This window comes from Wolffia australiana, chromosome 8 (genome assembly GCF_029677425.1).
Source record: "Wolffia australiana isolate 7733 chromosome 8, ASM2967742v1".
In the NCBI taxonomy this organism is placed as follows: Eukaryota; Viridiplantae; Streptophyta; class Magnoliopsida; order Alismatales; family Araceae; genus Wolffia; species Wolffia australiana.
Window position 1 is genome coordinate 15,394,836 of NC_135842.1, and position 18,060 is coordinate 15,412,895.

The 18,060-nt window shown below is 39.9% G+C and overlaps 1 protein-coding gene and 1 long non-coding RNA gene across 3 annotated transcripts; both read right to left on the reverse strand.

Annotated features, from left to right (window-relative positions):
- Positions 1–4,586: 4,586 nt before the first annotated feature.
- LOC144706818 (uncharacterized) lies at positions 4,587–7,446 on the reverse strand. 2 transcript variants are annotated; one of them, XR_013582326.1, is made up of 3 exons: positions 5,156–7,446; positions 4,969–5,067; positions 4,587–4,876 (listed from the first exon to the last, which is right to left on the reverse strand). It is a non-coding gene; the product is annotated as an uncharacterized LOC144706818 (long non-coding RNA). The 2 variants fall into 2 exon arrangements; XR_013582325.1 differs by having other exon boundaries at positions 4,969–5,064; positions 5,156–7,444.
- Positions 7,447–9,295: 1,849 nt separating this feature from the next.
- Positions 9,296–16,850, reverse strand: LOC144706886 (putative sphingolipid transporter spinster homolog 2). The gene is made up of 17 exons (XM_078579964.1): positions 16,314–16,850; positions 15,770–15,901; positions 15,471–15,572; positions 14,611–14,715; positions 14,462–14,537; positions 13,996–14,070; positions 13,801–13,903; positions 13,616–13,684; positions 13,178–13,253; positions 12,919–13,019; positions 12,331–12,407; positions 11,779–11,892; positions 11,552–11,671; positions 10,719–10,847; positions 10,449–10,527; positions 10,253–10,355; positions 9,296–9,903 (listed from the first exon to the last, which is right to left on the reverse strand). Coding segments are annotated over exons 1-17 (1,515 nt in total). The 5' UTR covers positions 16,367–16,850; the 3' UTR covers positions 9,296–9,902.
- Between the last annotated feature and the right edge of the window lie 1,210 nt (positions 16,851–18,060).

Consider the following 18,060-nt stretch of genomic DNA (forward strand, 5'->3'; position numbering starts at 1 on the left):
CATGAGTCAACCTGATTGACAGTTTGGTATAACACTTTTCTAGGATTCACAAACTCTTTTCACTAAAGACCACCCACTATCTATCATTATTGCATCCACACTAATAGATACGAGACCGACCATACTCATCATATGAGTGAGGATAGATAATGTTATTTTATCTGGATACTCCAATGTCATTCTCGAGTATCCTTTAAGTAGAAATATTTAGAACACATACTTAAAGACTATTGGTCTATGTATTTCAATATCATCATAATTCACTATGTTTGATCATTTCACTATGTTTGATCATGCATTCATAGACTTCATTACAAGCATCACACGTGCACTATAATGAATATGATTTAAAAATGAACATGGAACGAGATATGAAATGTGTGATTGAATTGATGACTACATATATTTTATCAAGTACAAGACAAACATATAAGTGAAGGAGGACTAGAGACAACCCCATCAAAGGAGGCACACCGATAAAGATAAGGGAAGATGAAGAGCAATCAAATTCACACAAATATAATTGAAATATTTCCCATCAAAAATACAACCAACCCCTTTCATCAATTACTTTAAGCATTATTATGAATGCTCATGTATTATATAAATATATTATGTCACAAAGGTGGAGAAAATCATCAGTGTATATAGTCATGCCTCAAACACTAACATTTGGCCAATCATACTTCATAGTGAAACTATCAAGAAACCAAGAATTGTATTTTTGTGGATAGGTAGCAGAAGATGGAGTTTCCAATGAGGATAGTGGTCATAAAGTCATTGCGAACTTCAAATATAGTAGAGTGAATGCTAAAAGCAGATTTCCTATTACCTCTACGTGTTGGGGATGGATAAGTGTCAACCTCTTTGACCAACTAATTCTCTTCCTCTATAGTAAGACAATATAAGTCTAGGGGTATTTTTCATACTGGAAATAAATATAATTACCTCAGAAATTTCAGTATTATGTCTGTGAGGTGAATGGGAGGCATTTCCCGGAATTGGATATTAGGAACCCAAATAAATTTACAGCAACTAAAAAAGTATAAATTTCTATACATCAAGTTGGTAGAAGGAAGGTTGACTGCACTTCGTGCTCCAAAACAGGTTTACCTCTCAAGAACTTGTTGCTTAGAGAGGATTTTTTATCATTGGGCACCACACATTCCAAAGGGCTTGGTAGCAAATCTCAACCATCTGATCAATTAAGAGGAATTCCCAGACTCTAGTTCAAAGTTAATCTCCATAAAATAAGTTTCGGATAACTAGGTAGAGGCTTTCACTTAAAATGGTGCTTGAATAAATCTTTTTGTAACTAGGACTCATTTATCTTGCAAAAAGATGAAGAGTCATCAACATAGTTTGATCATGTAGGTCTCTCCTTAGTAGAGAAAAATGTATTACAAGTGTTGGAAGTTATATGATTTAGATGACAAGACATTTAGTATGGGGCTTTGAATGCTTGTATGCTTGTATCACATTTTGAGATCGTGTACACCGTGAAGAAGAATTATATATAGAAAAATGGTGAAACTATTTCATAGGCAAAGACAGTAGGAAAATTTGCTGATGGTATTCAAAGAGTTGGTGATGCACATTGGAGATCTTTAGACTTATATAGAAGTGACATCATCATCCTCACAACTCATGGCAAGGCAGAGGTGTCACCTTGTGGATAGTAATTTCTCGAAGAGGTTAAAATGATTCATGATTAGGGATGGGTTCACATGGCATGTGAATTGTAGCATTAGCTGGTGGTGAAGGCATGAATGGCCTAGAAGGTGCGGGTTTGTTGTAAATGGATGACACGGCTTTTCTTCTCATTTTTTGTCAAACGCAGAATGGGCTTGAAGGTTTGGCCCAGATGGTGAATCTAGGTAGTCCATACAAATTTTAATGGGTAACTGGTCACAACAAAGATGGTTTGAACAATTAGTTCACACCAGGGTTTAGCTTGTGATCTTAGTGTTTGGGTTGTATTGAGGTTCATCTTACAAGGCTCATGGACACCAATTGGGCTATTTGTGCAACTTTATGAGCATACCGTTGCACATCTAAAATACCATCGGAATACAAATATATGGATTCTTCTTATGGACCATCCAACTCAACAATCATCAATGTCATCATTGAATTTCTTGGACAAAAACATGTTGACCACTTGTCCAGGGTAACCCAGGGATAAGGCATCCCAACAACATTCATATCATGCTTCACAAGAAACTTTATGACAAAAAAGGCTTCGAGCATGCCCTTCAATGATATTAAAGGACCCAATAAATCACGCACTCAACAGAGACACGAGCTTGATATGCCCGTGGCTATTTTCAAGAGGGACAAAGTACTATCAATATTTGGTATGACCCTTGACTTGGATATGACATAAGCCATCAACGCCCAATGGTAGAACAACCTTACCTGGATTCACACTCGATGGAAACTTCTCTTGTAGTCTCTCTAAGAATAATTTAAGAGAACATTTTCCTAAATAGTCTGGGCCAATCTAATTTGGTACCCAATGTTCCTCATCAAAGTATCATCCTTCTTGCAACTCTTCTTGAAAAATAAATGTTTGCATACAACTACATAATCAAGATAAGAGCCACCTTCTGTTATCATTGTCATTGTAGCCCCACCCAATGGGTGAAATTATGAAACATTTATTTTTCCATATTGAAATAGCCACAACATGCTAATTCTAACTCTTCTCGAATTGGTCACTTAGATTTTGGCCTACCATATCTATGCCACCACGAAAGTTCCAAGTGAGTCTGTGACTTGCTGTTGAGCACAAGTGGACACCCTTATATATGTATTTGTATATCATACTTACTATGAGAGATATGAAAGGGGTGAAATTCATTTAATTATGCATGACAATCCATGGACGCGCTCGAGATTATGCGCAGCCTTGCGGAGTGGCTGAGGAGAACCCATCATCTAGTTCCCCTGTAGCAGGATCCCACGCGATATGAATGAGGCCCTTAGATGAATTTCATATTAGGTCTTGGGACATCCCAGCCATTTTTCCTGAGACCATGACCATTGTGCAGCTTGTCTGATAGCGACCAGTTATGGTAATCACATCATGACATTTCCTAGGAGGCTCACATGAATTTGTTACCAGCTGCGTGAACAAGATGACTAACATGCTCGCCAATAATCAAACAGCTTCCCACATTCATACCCTTTTCTCCACAAAGAAAGACTTGTCTCCAGATGAGTGTAATCGGCATCGAATTAAGCACCTTGACATGCCAACCATCGGTGTATGCATCACACCCACATTCGACGGCCCACAACAGTGGTATATTGTTTGGGCACAACCGAGAATGTTGCCTCTCCAATCAATTATCCATCATGAATCAAAATGTAATCCAGTTGCATCCTGAATTGGGGCATTATACCAATTTTGTCCAGTACCATCATTTGATTGGTAGCCACTCTTGGATCGTCTATGATAAACCGCTCTGCCTGACACACGATTGGAAGGTGGTGACATCCAAAACTAGGACATTAACTGGTTTAACCATGGCCCTAGTTTTTTCTTTTGCATATTTCTTGGCTAAACTCTTCTTTCTACTCTTCACTTTTCCATATCACCTCGATGGCTCCCACTACCTCACTCTTCTAAGTCATATGCTTCTATGCACTAGCAACCCCTCACACCATAAGCACTGTTCACTTTCTTCATGTGTACAACCCTAGGGGCAGTGACCAGGCATGGGATCCCAAGGTTTCATTTTTAGTCAAATAAAAGAATGGAAAAAGAGAGCATGGGGGTAAATGGTTGCATAAAATTCAGGGCATGAAAGGAGAGGGATAGATCAAATCAAGAAACGCAAAAATATGAGAGGAAAATGACCCTTCACTTATGCACCAAGAAATACAGTAGGACAGAGTCTATTCACTGAGACGATTTCCAAGAATTTTGAGGAGCACAGTTCATAGGGCGGTAGAGGAACAATAGAAGGATAACCCACATGTTGTCGGATCCACCGCGTCCTTGTCGAAGAGCTCGCCGGATAGACTGTCCTTCCGCTGGATCTTGATGCTTATTTGCCATCTTATATATAATCTCATGAGGCCCCGCCCTATGAGGGCCTTGATAGAGCTTCTTTTCTGACATGTGGCACCCTCAAGCACTATTAAAAGAGGTTCGTATCAGAGAGAAAGGCAAGAAGAAAGAGAGGAGGCAAGCTCATCTATGGCTTGTGCTTATAGTGCAGGGACGCGGACGGGACGATATTTTGTCCCAGGACGAAAAAATCATCCCCTCCAAGGGAATGTAAAAAAATTGGGACGAAAATTCGTTCCTTGGACGTCTGGGCGGGATGGTTTTAATCCCGTGGAGCGAAAAAACCATCCCATCCGGAAGTCTCGGACGATGGATGGTCAGAGAAGGACGAAAAACCGTTGGATTCACATCCAGCGGTTGAGATCTAGCCACGTGACCTCGTTGTGACAGTTTGCATTAAAGTCCCTGTATCTTTAAGCGCACTCAAACTGACGCTGCTCAAAAGTAATTGTACATATGTCCCTCTGCATTCTCTCTCCACCGTGTTTCCCTAAAAAACTTAGAAAAATCCATATTAACCGGTTTTTAACACACCTTTAATACATTAAAAATATAAAATGGGTTTTTTTTCGTCCGAGACAACGGACGGGACGGAAATTCATTCCGGGACAAATGGACGGGACAATTTTCGTATCGTCGGACGAAAAAATCGTCCCGTTCGCGTCTCTGCACTGAAGCCGGATGTCAGACGAGACGAAAATCATCCCTTCCCGTCCGCCGTCCACGTCCAGGACGACCCAGAACTATACTTGTGCAAGGAGAGAAAATTCAATGCGACACTATTGAAGGAAATGCAACCTAACCAAAAGCAAAGACAATAAAATATGTTAGTTTAGTCTAGTACTTTTAGTTTGAGCATCAATTCCCATAGTGAAGCTCTAGTTGAGTACCTGATTTATGGCAGTCAAAGACTTGCTCTATTCTTGGGATTAAAATCTTTGAGGCAAAGCACACCATCTTTCAGGCCTTTCGTCCAAGAAATTCCCCTGCTTTTTCTCCAGCCAAACCATCTCAGATGAGGAAAAAAATTACAAAGAAAAATGTAACTTGGTCTTGAGAAATTCATATTCCACTCACCAGCTTTATTCATGCATGGTGCAAGAAGATCAAATTGAATAGCCCAAGCTGCCAGAGAACACAAAGCCCAAGAACCCAAGCTCAAGTAAGAGAGCCAGAGATGCCAGAGGACATGATAGGGAGGATGTAGCCTCTAATGAGAAATGCAGAAAGGGAAGAGGAGAGAGAGTAGAGAGTTTATTGAAGACAGGAAGAGAGATAAACGAGATATAGTTCTTCATTACAAAAATTCAGTCTCCATCGGACCAATAGCTACCCTAATTCAAGGCCATGATCAGGATCATGCTTTGTAGTTTTACATCAACTTATAGTTTTAATATACTGTATTAGAACAATCAGGAGGTTCATGCCGCCCAATGATCGACTATCATGATCGATCCAATGGGTCCGATCTAGATTGTCAATTGATCCCTTGGCCCCGACAGCCGCTCGATCACCAATTCCATTCCATCGAAGCCCCAATCCAATCAATCGGAGATCAGATCGAAACGCCGATCATGGCAACCCAACGTACGATATAACAAAGGCAACCCAGATCCCAGATCAATTCAGATACTCATGTCCATATTTACACTGCCACTTTGAAGCATCACAAGTAAGATGATGATGACAATGATGATGATGATGGTGATAACACAATCTACCCCATGACAAAGGAAACCCAGATCCCAAATCAACTCAGATATTCGTGTATATATACCCCTAGTTATAAGCATCAGAAGTATGATGATGATGATGGCAACCCAACATACCCTATAACAAAGGAAACCCACATCCCAAATAACCTAAGACACTCATTTACATATTTACACTGCTACTTTGGATCATCATAATAAGATGATGATGATGCCGATAACACAGCCAACCCAATCTACCCTATAACTAAGGAAACCCAGATCTCTGATCAACTCAGATATTCACATATTTACACTGCTAGTTTGAATCATTATAAGAAAGATGATGATGATGCTGATGATGGTGCCAACCTATCCTGCCCTATCACAAAGGAAACCCAGATCCCAAATCAACTCAGATACTCATGTATATATTAACACCGCTAGTTTGAAGCATCATAAGTAAGATGATGATGATAATGATAATGATGCTGGTGGTAACTCAATCTACTCTATGACAAAGGAAACCCAGATCCCAGATCAATTCAGAAACTCATGTACATTTATACACCCCTGATTAGAAGCATCAGAAGTATAACGATAATGTCAAGCCAACCTACCCTAAAGCAAAGGAAACCCAGATCCCAAATCAACTCAGATACTCGTGTACATTTTAACACCCGTAGTTTGAATCATCATAAGTAAGATGATGATGATGATGATATTGGTGGTGGGGGTTCCAACCAAACCTACCCTAGAACAAAGGCAACCCAGATCCCAAATCAACTGGGATACTCATGTACATTTATATTTCCCTAGTTAGAAGCATCAGGAGTATGATGATGATTGCAACCCAACCTACCCAATCACGAAGGAAACCCAGATCCCAAATCAACTCAGACACTCCTGTACATTTATACACCGCTAGTTTGAAGTATCAGAATGATGATAATAACCCAACCTACCCTACAACAAAGGGAACCCAGATCCCGGATCAACTCAGATACTCATTTACATATTTACAAATTACAAAGCTAGTTTGAAGCATCAGAAATGATGATGATGATGATAGTGATGATGATTAAGATGATGTCGGAGGGATCAGGGAGACAAGCAGAGCAAGTCGGGGGATTTCTGGGGCGTCTTCTCTGGGGCTTGAGGGCCATCGAAGGGAGAAAGCTTCACAGCGCTTCGCCAGGCCGAGAGATTGAAGCGTGGGCAAGGCGGAGCAGAGATGCTGCCGTCGTTGTACCAGCAGAAGAGCATAGCGGCGGTGGGCGGCATCGGAGGAGGAGAGCTTCGAAAACTTTGATAAAAAAAGATGAAAATATGTCGAATTTGAGATGTTCGAAAGAGGATGAGAGATGGGTTTTATGAACAGCGACGGATTTCTTGATGGGTTGAGGCGGCGGGCGGGATCGGAGGAGGAGAGCTACGAAAACTTAGAAAAAAAGATGAAAATATGTCGAATTTGAATGTTAGAAAGAGGATGAGAGATGGGTTTTATGAACAGCGAGGGATTTCTTGATGGGTTGAGGCGGCGGCCGGCATCGGAAGAGGAGAGCTACGAAAACTTTCAAAAAAAGATGAAAATATATCGAATTTGGGATGGAGTGGGGAGGACGAGAGATGGGTTTTATGAACGGCGAGGGATCTCTTGATGGGTTCGAGGAAGGGAAAACCAGGGGGGAAGCTGCGGTTTGGGGGGTGTAGTCGGTGGTCGGCACGTGGTTTGCTCGTGTGAAGGGATAGGGATGCCACGTGGTGGGTGACCTGGCAGTCGATGTGGATAAGGTGTCACGTGAATCTATAGGGTCGAGGAGAGGGTGGACACGTGGGCGAGTGGGAACGGGGGATGGATGCATCGTCTTGTGCTGGGCGAGTGCGCGAGAGGCTTTGTTGCGGGTGCACCTCTCTCTCTCTCTCTCTCTCTCTCTCTCTCTCTCTCTCTCTCTCTCTCTCTCTCTCTCTCTCTCTCTCTCTCTCTCTCTCTCTCTCTCTCTCTCTCTCTCTCTCTCTCTCTCTCTCTCTCTCTCTCTCTCTCTCTCTCTCTCTCTCTCTCTCTCTCTCCTCTCTCTCTCTCTCTCTCTCTCTCTCTCTCTCTCTCTCTCTCTCTCTCTCTCTCTCTCTCTCTCTCTCTCTCTCTCTCTCTCTCTCTCCCTCTCTCTCTCTTTTTCTCTCTCTCCCTCTCTCTCTCTCTCTCTCTCTCTCTCTCTCTCTCTCTCTCTCTCTCTCTCTCTCTCTCTCTCTCTCTCTCTCTCTCTCTCTCCTTCTTTCTCTCGCGCTCTCTCTCTCTCTCTCTCTCTCTCTCTCTCTCTCTCTCTCTCTCTCTCTCTCTCTCTCTCTCTCTCTCTCTCTCTCTCTCTCTCTCTCTCTCTCTCTCTCTCTCTCTCTCTAACCCTCTCTCTCTTTATCGCTCTCTTTTCTCTCTTACTTTATCTCTCTCCCTCCTAGTCCCTTTCTCTTAATCTCTCTTATTTTCTCTCTCTGATTTTCTCTCTCTTACTTTATCTCTCTCCTTCCTAGTCCCTTTCTCTTAATCTCTCTTATTTTCTCTCTCTTATTTTCTCTCTCTGATTTTATCTCTCTTACTTTATCTCTCTCCTTCCTAGTCCCTTTCTCTTAATCTCTCTCACTTTCTCTCTCTTAGTCCCTTTCTCTTAATCTCTCTCTCATTTTCTCTCTCTTAGTCCCTTTCTATTGATCTCTCTTACTTTCACTCTCTCTTAGTCCCTTTCTCTTAATCTCTTTCTCTCTCTCTCTTAGTCCCTTTCTCTTGATCTCTCTTACTTTCACTCTCTCTTAGTCCCTTTCTCTTAATCTCTTTTTCTCTCTCTTAGTCCCTTTCTCATAATCTCTTTCTCTCTCTAAGTCCCTTTCTCATAATATCTTTCTCTCTCTAAGTCCCTTTCTCATAATCTCTTACTCTCTCTAAGTCCCTTTCTCATAATCTCTTTCTCTTTCTTTCTTAGTCCCTTTCTCTTAATCTTTCTTACTTTCTCTCTCTCTTAGTCCCTTTCTCTTAATCTCTTTCTCTCTCTCTTAGTCCCTTTCTCTTAATCTCTTTCTCTCTCTTAGTCCCTTTCTCTTAATCTCTTTCTCTTTCTTTCTTAGTCCCTTTCTCTTAATCTTTCTTACTTTCTCTCTCTCTTAGTCCCTTTCTCTTAATCTCTCTCTTACTTTCTCTCTCTTAGTTGCTTTCTCTTAATCAAATATCTTTCTCTCTCTCTTCGTCTTTTCTATGAATCTCTCTCCACTTTCTCTGTGTTGATCCGTTCGCTTTCTCTCTCTTACTTTCTTTCTGTTTTTATCGCTCTCTTACTCTCTCTCTATCTCTATCATACTCTCTCTCTATCTATCTCTCTCAGTTTCTTGCTCTTTCTCATACTCTTTCTCCCACTATTGCTCTCTTTCTCTCTCACACACACTCTCTCTCTCTCTAACCATGGGCGAAACATTGTCCTTGGACGCTAGCGAAACATTTTGGGCGTTTCTTAAGAAAAACATAGACGAATAGAAAAAATGGTAAAAGAAATTGACGATTTACTAACTTGAATTTATAATGCAACAAACTTGACAGCCTCAATAGATCTGACATCGAATAAGGGAGACAAATAACTAAGAGATAGATAAGAGGGAGATGAGAATAGAAATAAATTAAAAGAGGATATATAAGACGATTTATAAATAAATATTAAGTGGTAGATAAATGTACACAAGGCTGAAGCGAACTGATAAGAGAAATGGACAGAAAGATAGTTGGATAGATAGTTTAAACATGGGTACAGAAAAAGAAAATGATAGAATGAGAGAAAGAGAGAAAGATAGTTGGATAGACAGATAGATTAAACATGGGTACAGAAAAAGAAAATGATAGAATGGGAGAAAGAGAGAAAGATAGAGAGAGAGAGATAGGAGGCTGCATAGACAAATATATATATATATATGCACTAACAAATATATATATGCATGAATGAATAATCAGAGGCAGAAGCGATGTAAAAGAGAGAGGGAGTGGAGAGGATAGACAGATAAATAGATGATGAGAGAGAGATAAGATTCTCTAATCTCTGTCACAGCAGCCAAGAAGTGAAATATCTTCCCCAATGCTGCTCCAGAGGCCCGCCTTGAGATCTGAAGGAGAAAAGAACAAAAATGTCAAAGCCCACAACACAAAGTAGATAATAAGACTCGTGGACAGAATCCAATCCGTCATCAGTCATCCGTCCTGACCTCGGAAAAGAAACAGAGCTGTACCCCGTACCGGCTCGCATTTCATTCCGTCATCAAACACCTCTCAATTAGTCTATTCTCTACCCATCCTCTCGTCCGGTTCGCCATCCGGTCCAACACACGGATGGGAACGGAATGAAACAAGCCCATTAACGGATGACTGAACGGAAGCCAAAACCGTTGTCTGTCGTCCGTCCACGACTCTTAGGAGAGAAGAGAGGAGAGAGAGATAAGATGATGTCCCATGTACCATGATGAGATTTCCTGTGAAGGCTGGCTGCTTGAAACCCCAAGGGGAGGGCAATGCCGCTCAGATTCTTCGTCAAATCTGTCTACACTGCATAGAAAGATGCCTACCATAGATACCAGATTAAATTAACACAATGTCCAAGGAAAAATTAAGTTCTTTGGGCAAAAAAGAGAAAAGTCTATGAGATGAGCTCTACCAATAAACCAAAATCCAGATGCTATGAACAAGATAGAAGTCAAGATCAAGGCCGTCTCCCTCCAGTTGTGAACATGATCCTGCAAAAGGAAGAAATCCAGATTTTTTCATAATAGGGAAAAATGAGATCTACACTTTATTAAGCACGAATTAAAATGAATAAATATGGAACGAAAAAGAAAAAAATTGTACCGCATGGGATAAAGAAATTTCTATAGGAATATAACTTACTGAAAATAAAAGGAAAATATTCTTGGAATAAGAAGCTAACCTGTAGAACACCAACTAGGGGTGATGATGGCACATCGCCAAATATGTGGATAGAAACAGTGGATAAAGCCATAGATAGGGGCCTCATACTTGGCTTGACGCAGTGAAGACATACATAATTAACAGGTGCCTAATGAAGAACAGCACAAAGTCAGAAGTCTTGTCAAACAGAGATATCAAAAATAGGGCGGGAAAGATTTACATAAAACAGGTTATCTGTTAAGAGATCGGAGAAGCAAAAGATTGTAAAATTATCTGACTCTTACAAAAAATAAAAAATAACAATTAGAAATCGAAGCCAGAGTTCATAAAATGAAGAAATCCACAGGACGGATGAATTGAATGGCAAAATACTTGATAGAAATTAAATATAGGACCCTATCTCTGACATAATGATTTTCCTCTTTTCCTGTAGTTTCAGTGAACATTCATCTTCAATAAGTCACTACTGTCTTCGCCATTCCTGATGATGATAGTGCGAAGAGGCTGATGAGTCACTACTGTCTTCGTCATTGTCCTTTCAATTTGTCCATAACATGATGAGGATGATGAGGTCGATGAAGATGAAGTGACAATTGTCATCATCATCACTTGCCCGCAACCAGGATGATGATGATGATGATTTCCTCATCATCTGCCAAACCCTATCTTGAGCCCGGTATAGTAAATCATCAACGAATCTTCCTTCATTCATTAGACTTGAATAATGAAAAGAGCATTACACAATATATCCTACCAGTTCTTTTACTATTTAAGAAGCACAAAAGTGGGGAAACAACGTGACAAAGAACAACGCATATGCAATCAAGATGAGATTTGATTGATGAATGGTACCTGGGTAGCAAATATAAGCAGCTCCCCGATCGAAAACAACACAATAAATCCATATAGTTTCTTTGAGCAAAAAGCTCCAAAACAGAAAATTGCCCCCAGAAAGGTTGCTCCAGAGAGAACCTGCAGTATTGAGGCAAATTTATCTCACAAATAGAATAAGGTTTTAAAAAAATACAAATATCTAATATGCCGCAAAAAGTGTAGAAATTGAAAATTTTCCTGCCAACCTTAAAAGCATTGGATATAGTAGAATGGATGAGATCAAGGATGAAACCACCAGCCAAAGTTCCAAGAATTCCACAGATAACTGTTACGCCCCCAAACATCATATCTGCATTTTTCTGTAAACCAATTGAGAAAATACATTATAGGGAGAAAAAATAATGATGAGAATTTCTTTGAAATAGCTCAATTTATCAATAATAAGGAAGTAAAAAAGCAAGAATGTGAAAACATCATTCCCCCAAACATAATTAGCCTTTCCACAGATCATTGTAATATCCATGAAATCGTATCAGCATTTTCTGTATTTTTTAATAATATGTATTATACATAGAATATAGAACGACGAGCAATTCTCTGGAATAAATAAAAACATCATTGTAACAACATGATTTACTGTAATAGGAAATGACTTCATGCTGGGAGAAGGAAAACTACCCGGCAAACGGATCTACCATAATAGGAAATAATTTCATGCTAGAGAATCTTTTTTTAAAGATATAAATATATTCAAATATTAGAATACAATTTATGAAAGCATAATTATAATAGCATACCATATGATAGATGGCGTAACCAGCCTTTGGGCCCCAATATGAGTAGGCTCCTATCACAAAATTATATGCAATATAACCTGAAACGAAAAGGCAGAAAATATATTACAATATGCCCAAATAAGTTTTCTTAAAAATCCTCCAAAGACAATGGTATCGAAAGTTCATTAACAAATCCAGCGAAAAACTCCAAATCGAGGAACATTGATATAAAATGTGTGGCCGTAATAAGTTGTAAGTGGAAGCAATATGACAAGAACCCTAGAGTTCTGATAAAAAAGATAAGGATATAAGAGAATCGGAGGGAAGAAAATCACAGGAAGAGGAGATACGGGAACCAACAACTTTCATTTTCTTCTTGGCTATCCTTCTAAATGAAGGGCTGCCCTATGCAAAGGAAAATACAAGTAGAGTGCAATAACCCAAATACCCCTGGAGGATAAAATGATGAGAATACCCTAGATATGATGTGGATCCTGTCAAAATATACTTTCTTTAAAAAAATCAAAATATACAAATCATGATTGAGATAGGAAGAAATACATTCCATGAACCAAGAACATATAGAAGCTAAATAAGAATAAAACTTACCAAGAACATTAATGACATAAACCTTATCAACCAAGAGATCCATCAGCTCTTGACGAAAACTTCTGAGTTGACCAGATATTTTTCCGAATTTAGATGAAACCCTAGAATAAAAAATACAAGATGTAAAGCCATCTAATGATTCTTAACTTTGACTTGATGAGTAGATGGCGTACAAGGTGAAATTAGATTTATATATGTCAATGAAGATGGAAAAATAAAAAATTCCGATTATAGATGCATTAAACAGCAATGAACGTACCATGATGGCTTCTTCGAGGATAGGTCGCCCAAATTTACCGCTCCGTCAGTTATGTGATCTTGTGCAGTCGTTTCTTCTGAAACCAAAGCTTGTCTGATTATCCAAATAATCCAAAAAAAAGATTAAAATCACGCTCTAAATTTAGGAGTTCTAGAATGAGAAGGTACGTACCATTACCAGTTTATTCTATCGTTAAGTATGAACACGTGGCAAGCAATAGAGAGAAATATCAACATCATATGAACATTTTTTCCTCATATTCTAAGTCGGTCACTATTGCAAAAAAATATCCGATAGGTCACAAGAAAAAAACATGAAGTTCATGAATTATCATTTCTATAAGCCACTAAAAGGATAAATCCTGAGCATCGATTATAAGGTTATAATTAACACAAAAACTTGCGCTGAATTCTAGAAATAATTTTTGATAAAACCCACCAGGCACCTCTTGGATCGCTGAAGCAGGTCCACTCAGTAGGGATTCCTTCCTTTTTGCAACACCAAAACCTATAATGTAACGCATATATACAAGTAAATCGCTTCGAAACGTAAATAAAAAATAGAACAACCTTAAAAAAAGGGGGAAAAGGAATATTACAACATCATGAAGAACATCTTCTCACCTTTCAGCTGCAAAGGCTTTGAAACAAAACCAAAAATAACAAATGGGAACATCAATATTGATTCTCCCCAGAATGCGTAACGCCAAGTGAAGTGACTTCCAACCTGGATTTAACACATCGAAATGAGAGGCCAATTAAAAAAATAAAAATGGTTGACTATTAAAAAAATAAAAGGTTATTAAAAAGGTATCTCACCAGCCCCCCATAAACATAGCCAAGCGCAACTCCAGAGGGTATGCACATATAAAAAACTGCAAGCCATGCCGTTTTCTGTGACATGAAAACAAAATGATTCAAAATTTCCTAACTTGGTGCCTTGAATTTTTTTCATATTGACACTTCTTGATATTTGTTGAGAAATACGTGCTACATAAGTCCAAGCCCAGAGAAAATGGCCCAAATCCAATAGGAGATCTATCGGGCCCACTGGTAGGAAGAACCAGGAGACAGTGGGCCCCACCGCAAAAGCTAACGGCTAGTTAAAAACTAGCCGTTGGGTGACTGCCCAAACAGCTGCTATAAATACTGATGAAAATGCTTTTTTATTTACTCTTTTTGTGTGAAATAAAATTCCTCTTTCTTACTTCTCTCAACTATCTGCACTTCGACGATCTTCAGCAACTTGATAATATTGAATAAAATAAAGCGAACAAGTAAAAACCTGAGCTGGAGGTGCGTTATCATCAATGAATGGAGCGGCTAAACTTATAAATGACGCTTCACCAACACCCACAAACCTGATCACAAGAATATATTTTATTAAAAATATTAATAAGATATTTGGAAACACAGCTCGTGGGTTTGGCTTACATTCGGCAAATGGTGAGGGACCAAAATTCAAAAGAAAACCCACAACCAGCTGTCGCCAGCGTCCACACCAATAATCCAACTCCAATAAGACGAAAAGGATTATGACTGTTGATGAAAAAGTGAGCCTTTCTGAGTAACATTTCACATTATAGAAGTCATAAATCAAAAAATAAACACATAGCACCTAATATCTTCCTGTTTACAGATAAATAACCCCTAAAGGCAGAACCCGAAACCCTTGTCCGTATACCCTGAACCCTAAAACTAGTGCTTGCCATCCCAGGACAAATTCTTCACCGACATCTGAGAATCGTCATCGTCGTCGTCGTCGTCATTGCCACAAGATCATGAGACAAAAATGATTTTTTTCCTCATCATCTTGGTCGTGCCAGTGATGGTAACAATGATGATCTAGTCATCGTAATCCTGGCTCTGATAAAGGGTGAGGATGGGGACAATTCTTCATCATCATCTGGTCATCTTGTGCACGGATGAGAAGCTCATTGCAACAAGCGAAGGGGATTCATCCTCAAAGCATCATCGTCATCGTCCTCATCCATGTCCGTCACGAAGACGATGTTAATGACGGCGGTTCTATCATCTTCATACAAGTTGCAAACCAGTTACAGCATGGATAAATGATGAGAACGATGGTGATTCATCATCATCCTCTCATCCCCGTCATCAAGGATGGTGATCACTATGCAGAACCCTGAACCTTAAACCGTAAAAACTACAGCCAGAATCATTAACCCAAAAAACTAATATGAGAGTTATTCAATGGAACCATCCCAAACTAATGTAGATAGAGATAAGCTGTTTTCACCGGATAGAAAATACTTGTAGTTTGGGAGACAAACCTCTTTGCCAAGGATGCGAAGATTGGAGAAGCAATTAAAAGTCCGACCATAAATGCAGAAGAGAGAACGCCATCTTCAAAATTGTTCAGTTTAAAATCACCCCTGGCAAAAGTTATAAAAGGACACTCTTATGCGCCAGAAAATCAAATGAAGCAATTCCATTAAAATTGAACCTGCACCCTTTCAAGACCAAAGAACTCTATTCTGATATCTTTCCCGAGGTTCTTTAGTTCTCAAAAGGAAACTTCGAATTTCAAGAATTGATTCAAATTTAAATGAATCAGCGTTATGAATCTTACTGTATTCCACTACCAGAATCACAAACGCCATTTTCAGCGCACGCCTTTGGTCTCCCGTTCACCCCATTGCTCGCTATTGCACCTCGGTCAACATAATTCAATAAATTTATCACACAAAATATCACCAACAACCTGCAAAAAGCAAAAAAATGGAATTAATAAAATACAACAGATATTCTTTCCCAAGGCACGGAGAAATTTACGACTTTTTGTGTCACTGTTGTTCGAAAACTCCGTGCCACCATAAGTAAATGACATACGTGATGCAACCCAGAAAAACATTTTTCGAATATTTCGAAGAATTATCGGAAAAGAAAGTTCTTTCGAGTTCCGTCAAATGTTTACACACTCGTGCTTTGCAAAAACTACACATACATTAAAAAAAAACATACCCATGTCAAATTAACTCAAAATAAACGAACAGACGAAGAAGACAACGAGCATTAGTGCATCATCACAAAAGACGCGAGGGAATCCAGCGGAAAGATCAGCTTTTTAAAACAAGTTTTAAGAGAATAAATCCAGGAAAGAACTTTTGAAGAACCTCTTCGGTGTGAACCACGCCGGCTTGGATTCCGCCGCCCCCAACTCTTCCATCTCCACCAATGCGGGCCAGAAAGAACAAACTCTTCGATCAAGAGAAGGGAGAAGGAAGAACAGATGAGCAGACAGAAATGGCTCGACCCAATTTGGGAAAGAACAAGTTAGAGGGTGAACAACGTCGAAAACTGATTTCCACCGGAAGTGCACTCCATGGGAGCTCAAAATCAGGATTTTCGGTTGAGGGGTGCGGTCAAATATCGGGCTCGTTCGAACAGGGTTGCAGAGTCTGACTGTTTATCTTACCCGTGATGGGCACGCGGCAAGAAGGGAGCTTTTTTCGAAGAGTGGGTGGAACTCAGTCTCCTAGCCAGTGGCCGACATGGGCGGTGACGCAGAAGATGCGGTCCGGAAGATGTCTTTCTCTCTATCTCTCGCTATCTATCTCTATCTCTCTCTCGTTACCTCTCTCTATCTCTCTCCCCTCTCTATCTCTCTTTACCTCTCTCTATCTATCTCTATCTCTCTCTCGTTACCTCTCTCTATCTCTCTCCCCTCTCTATCTCTCGTTACCTCTCTCTATCTATCTCTATCTCTCTCTCGTTACCTCTCTCTATCTCTCTCCCTCTCTATCTCTCTTTACCTCTCTCTATCTATCTCTATCTCTCTCTCGTTACCTCTCTCTTTCTCTCTCCCCTCTCTATCTCTCGTTACCTCTCTCTATCTATCTCTATCTCTCTCTCGTTACCTCTCTCTATCTCTCTCCCCTCTCTATCTCTCTTTACCTCTCTCTATCTATCTCTATCTCTCTCTCGTTACCTCTCTCTATCTCTCTCCCCTCTCTATCTCTCTTTACCTCTCTCTATCTATCTCTATCTCTCTCTCGTTACCTCTCTCTATCTCTCTCCCCTCTCTATCTCTCTTTACCTCTCTCTATCTCTCTCCCCTCTCTATCTCTCTCTCGTTACCTCTCTCTATCTCTCTCCCCTCTCTATCTCTCTTTACCTCTCTCTATCTCTCTCCCCTCTCTATCTCTCTTTACCTCTCTCTATCTCTCTCGCCTCTCTATCTCTGTTTACCTCTCTCTATCTCTCTCCCCTCTCTATCTCTCTTTACCTCTCTCTATCTCTCTCGCCTCTCTATCTCTGTTTACCTCTCTCTATCTCTCTCCCCTCTCTATCTCTCTTTACCTCTCTCTATCTCTCTCGCCTCTCTATCTCTCTTCACCTCGCTCTATCTCTCTCTCTTTACATCTTTCTATCTCTCTCTCTCTTCTCTCTATTTACCTCGCTCTATCTCTCTCTTTACATCTTTCTATCTCTCTCTCTCCTCTCTCTATTTACCTCGCTCTATCTCTCTCTCTTTACATCTTTCTATCTCTCTCTCTCCTTTCTCTATTTACCTCGCTCTATCTTTCTCTCATCTCTCTCTCTTTACATCTTTCTATCGCTCTCTCTTTACCTCGCTCTATCTCTCTCTCATCTCTCTCTTTACATCTTTCTATCTCTCTCTCCTCTCTCTATTTACCTCGCTCTATCTCTCTCTCATCTCTCTCTTTACCTCGCTCTATCTCTCTCTTCTCTCTCTCTCTTTACATCTTTCTATCTCTCTCTCCTCTCTCTATTTACCTCGCTCTATCTCTCTCCTCTCTCTTTACATCTTTCTATCTCTCTCTCCTCTTTCTATTTACCTCGCTCTATCTCTCTCCTCTCTCTCTTTACAGCTTACTATCTCTCTCTCCTCTCTCTCTT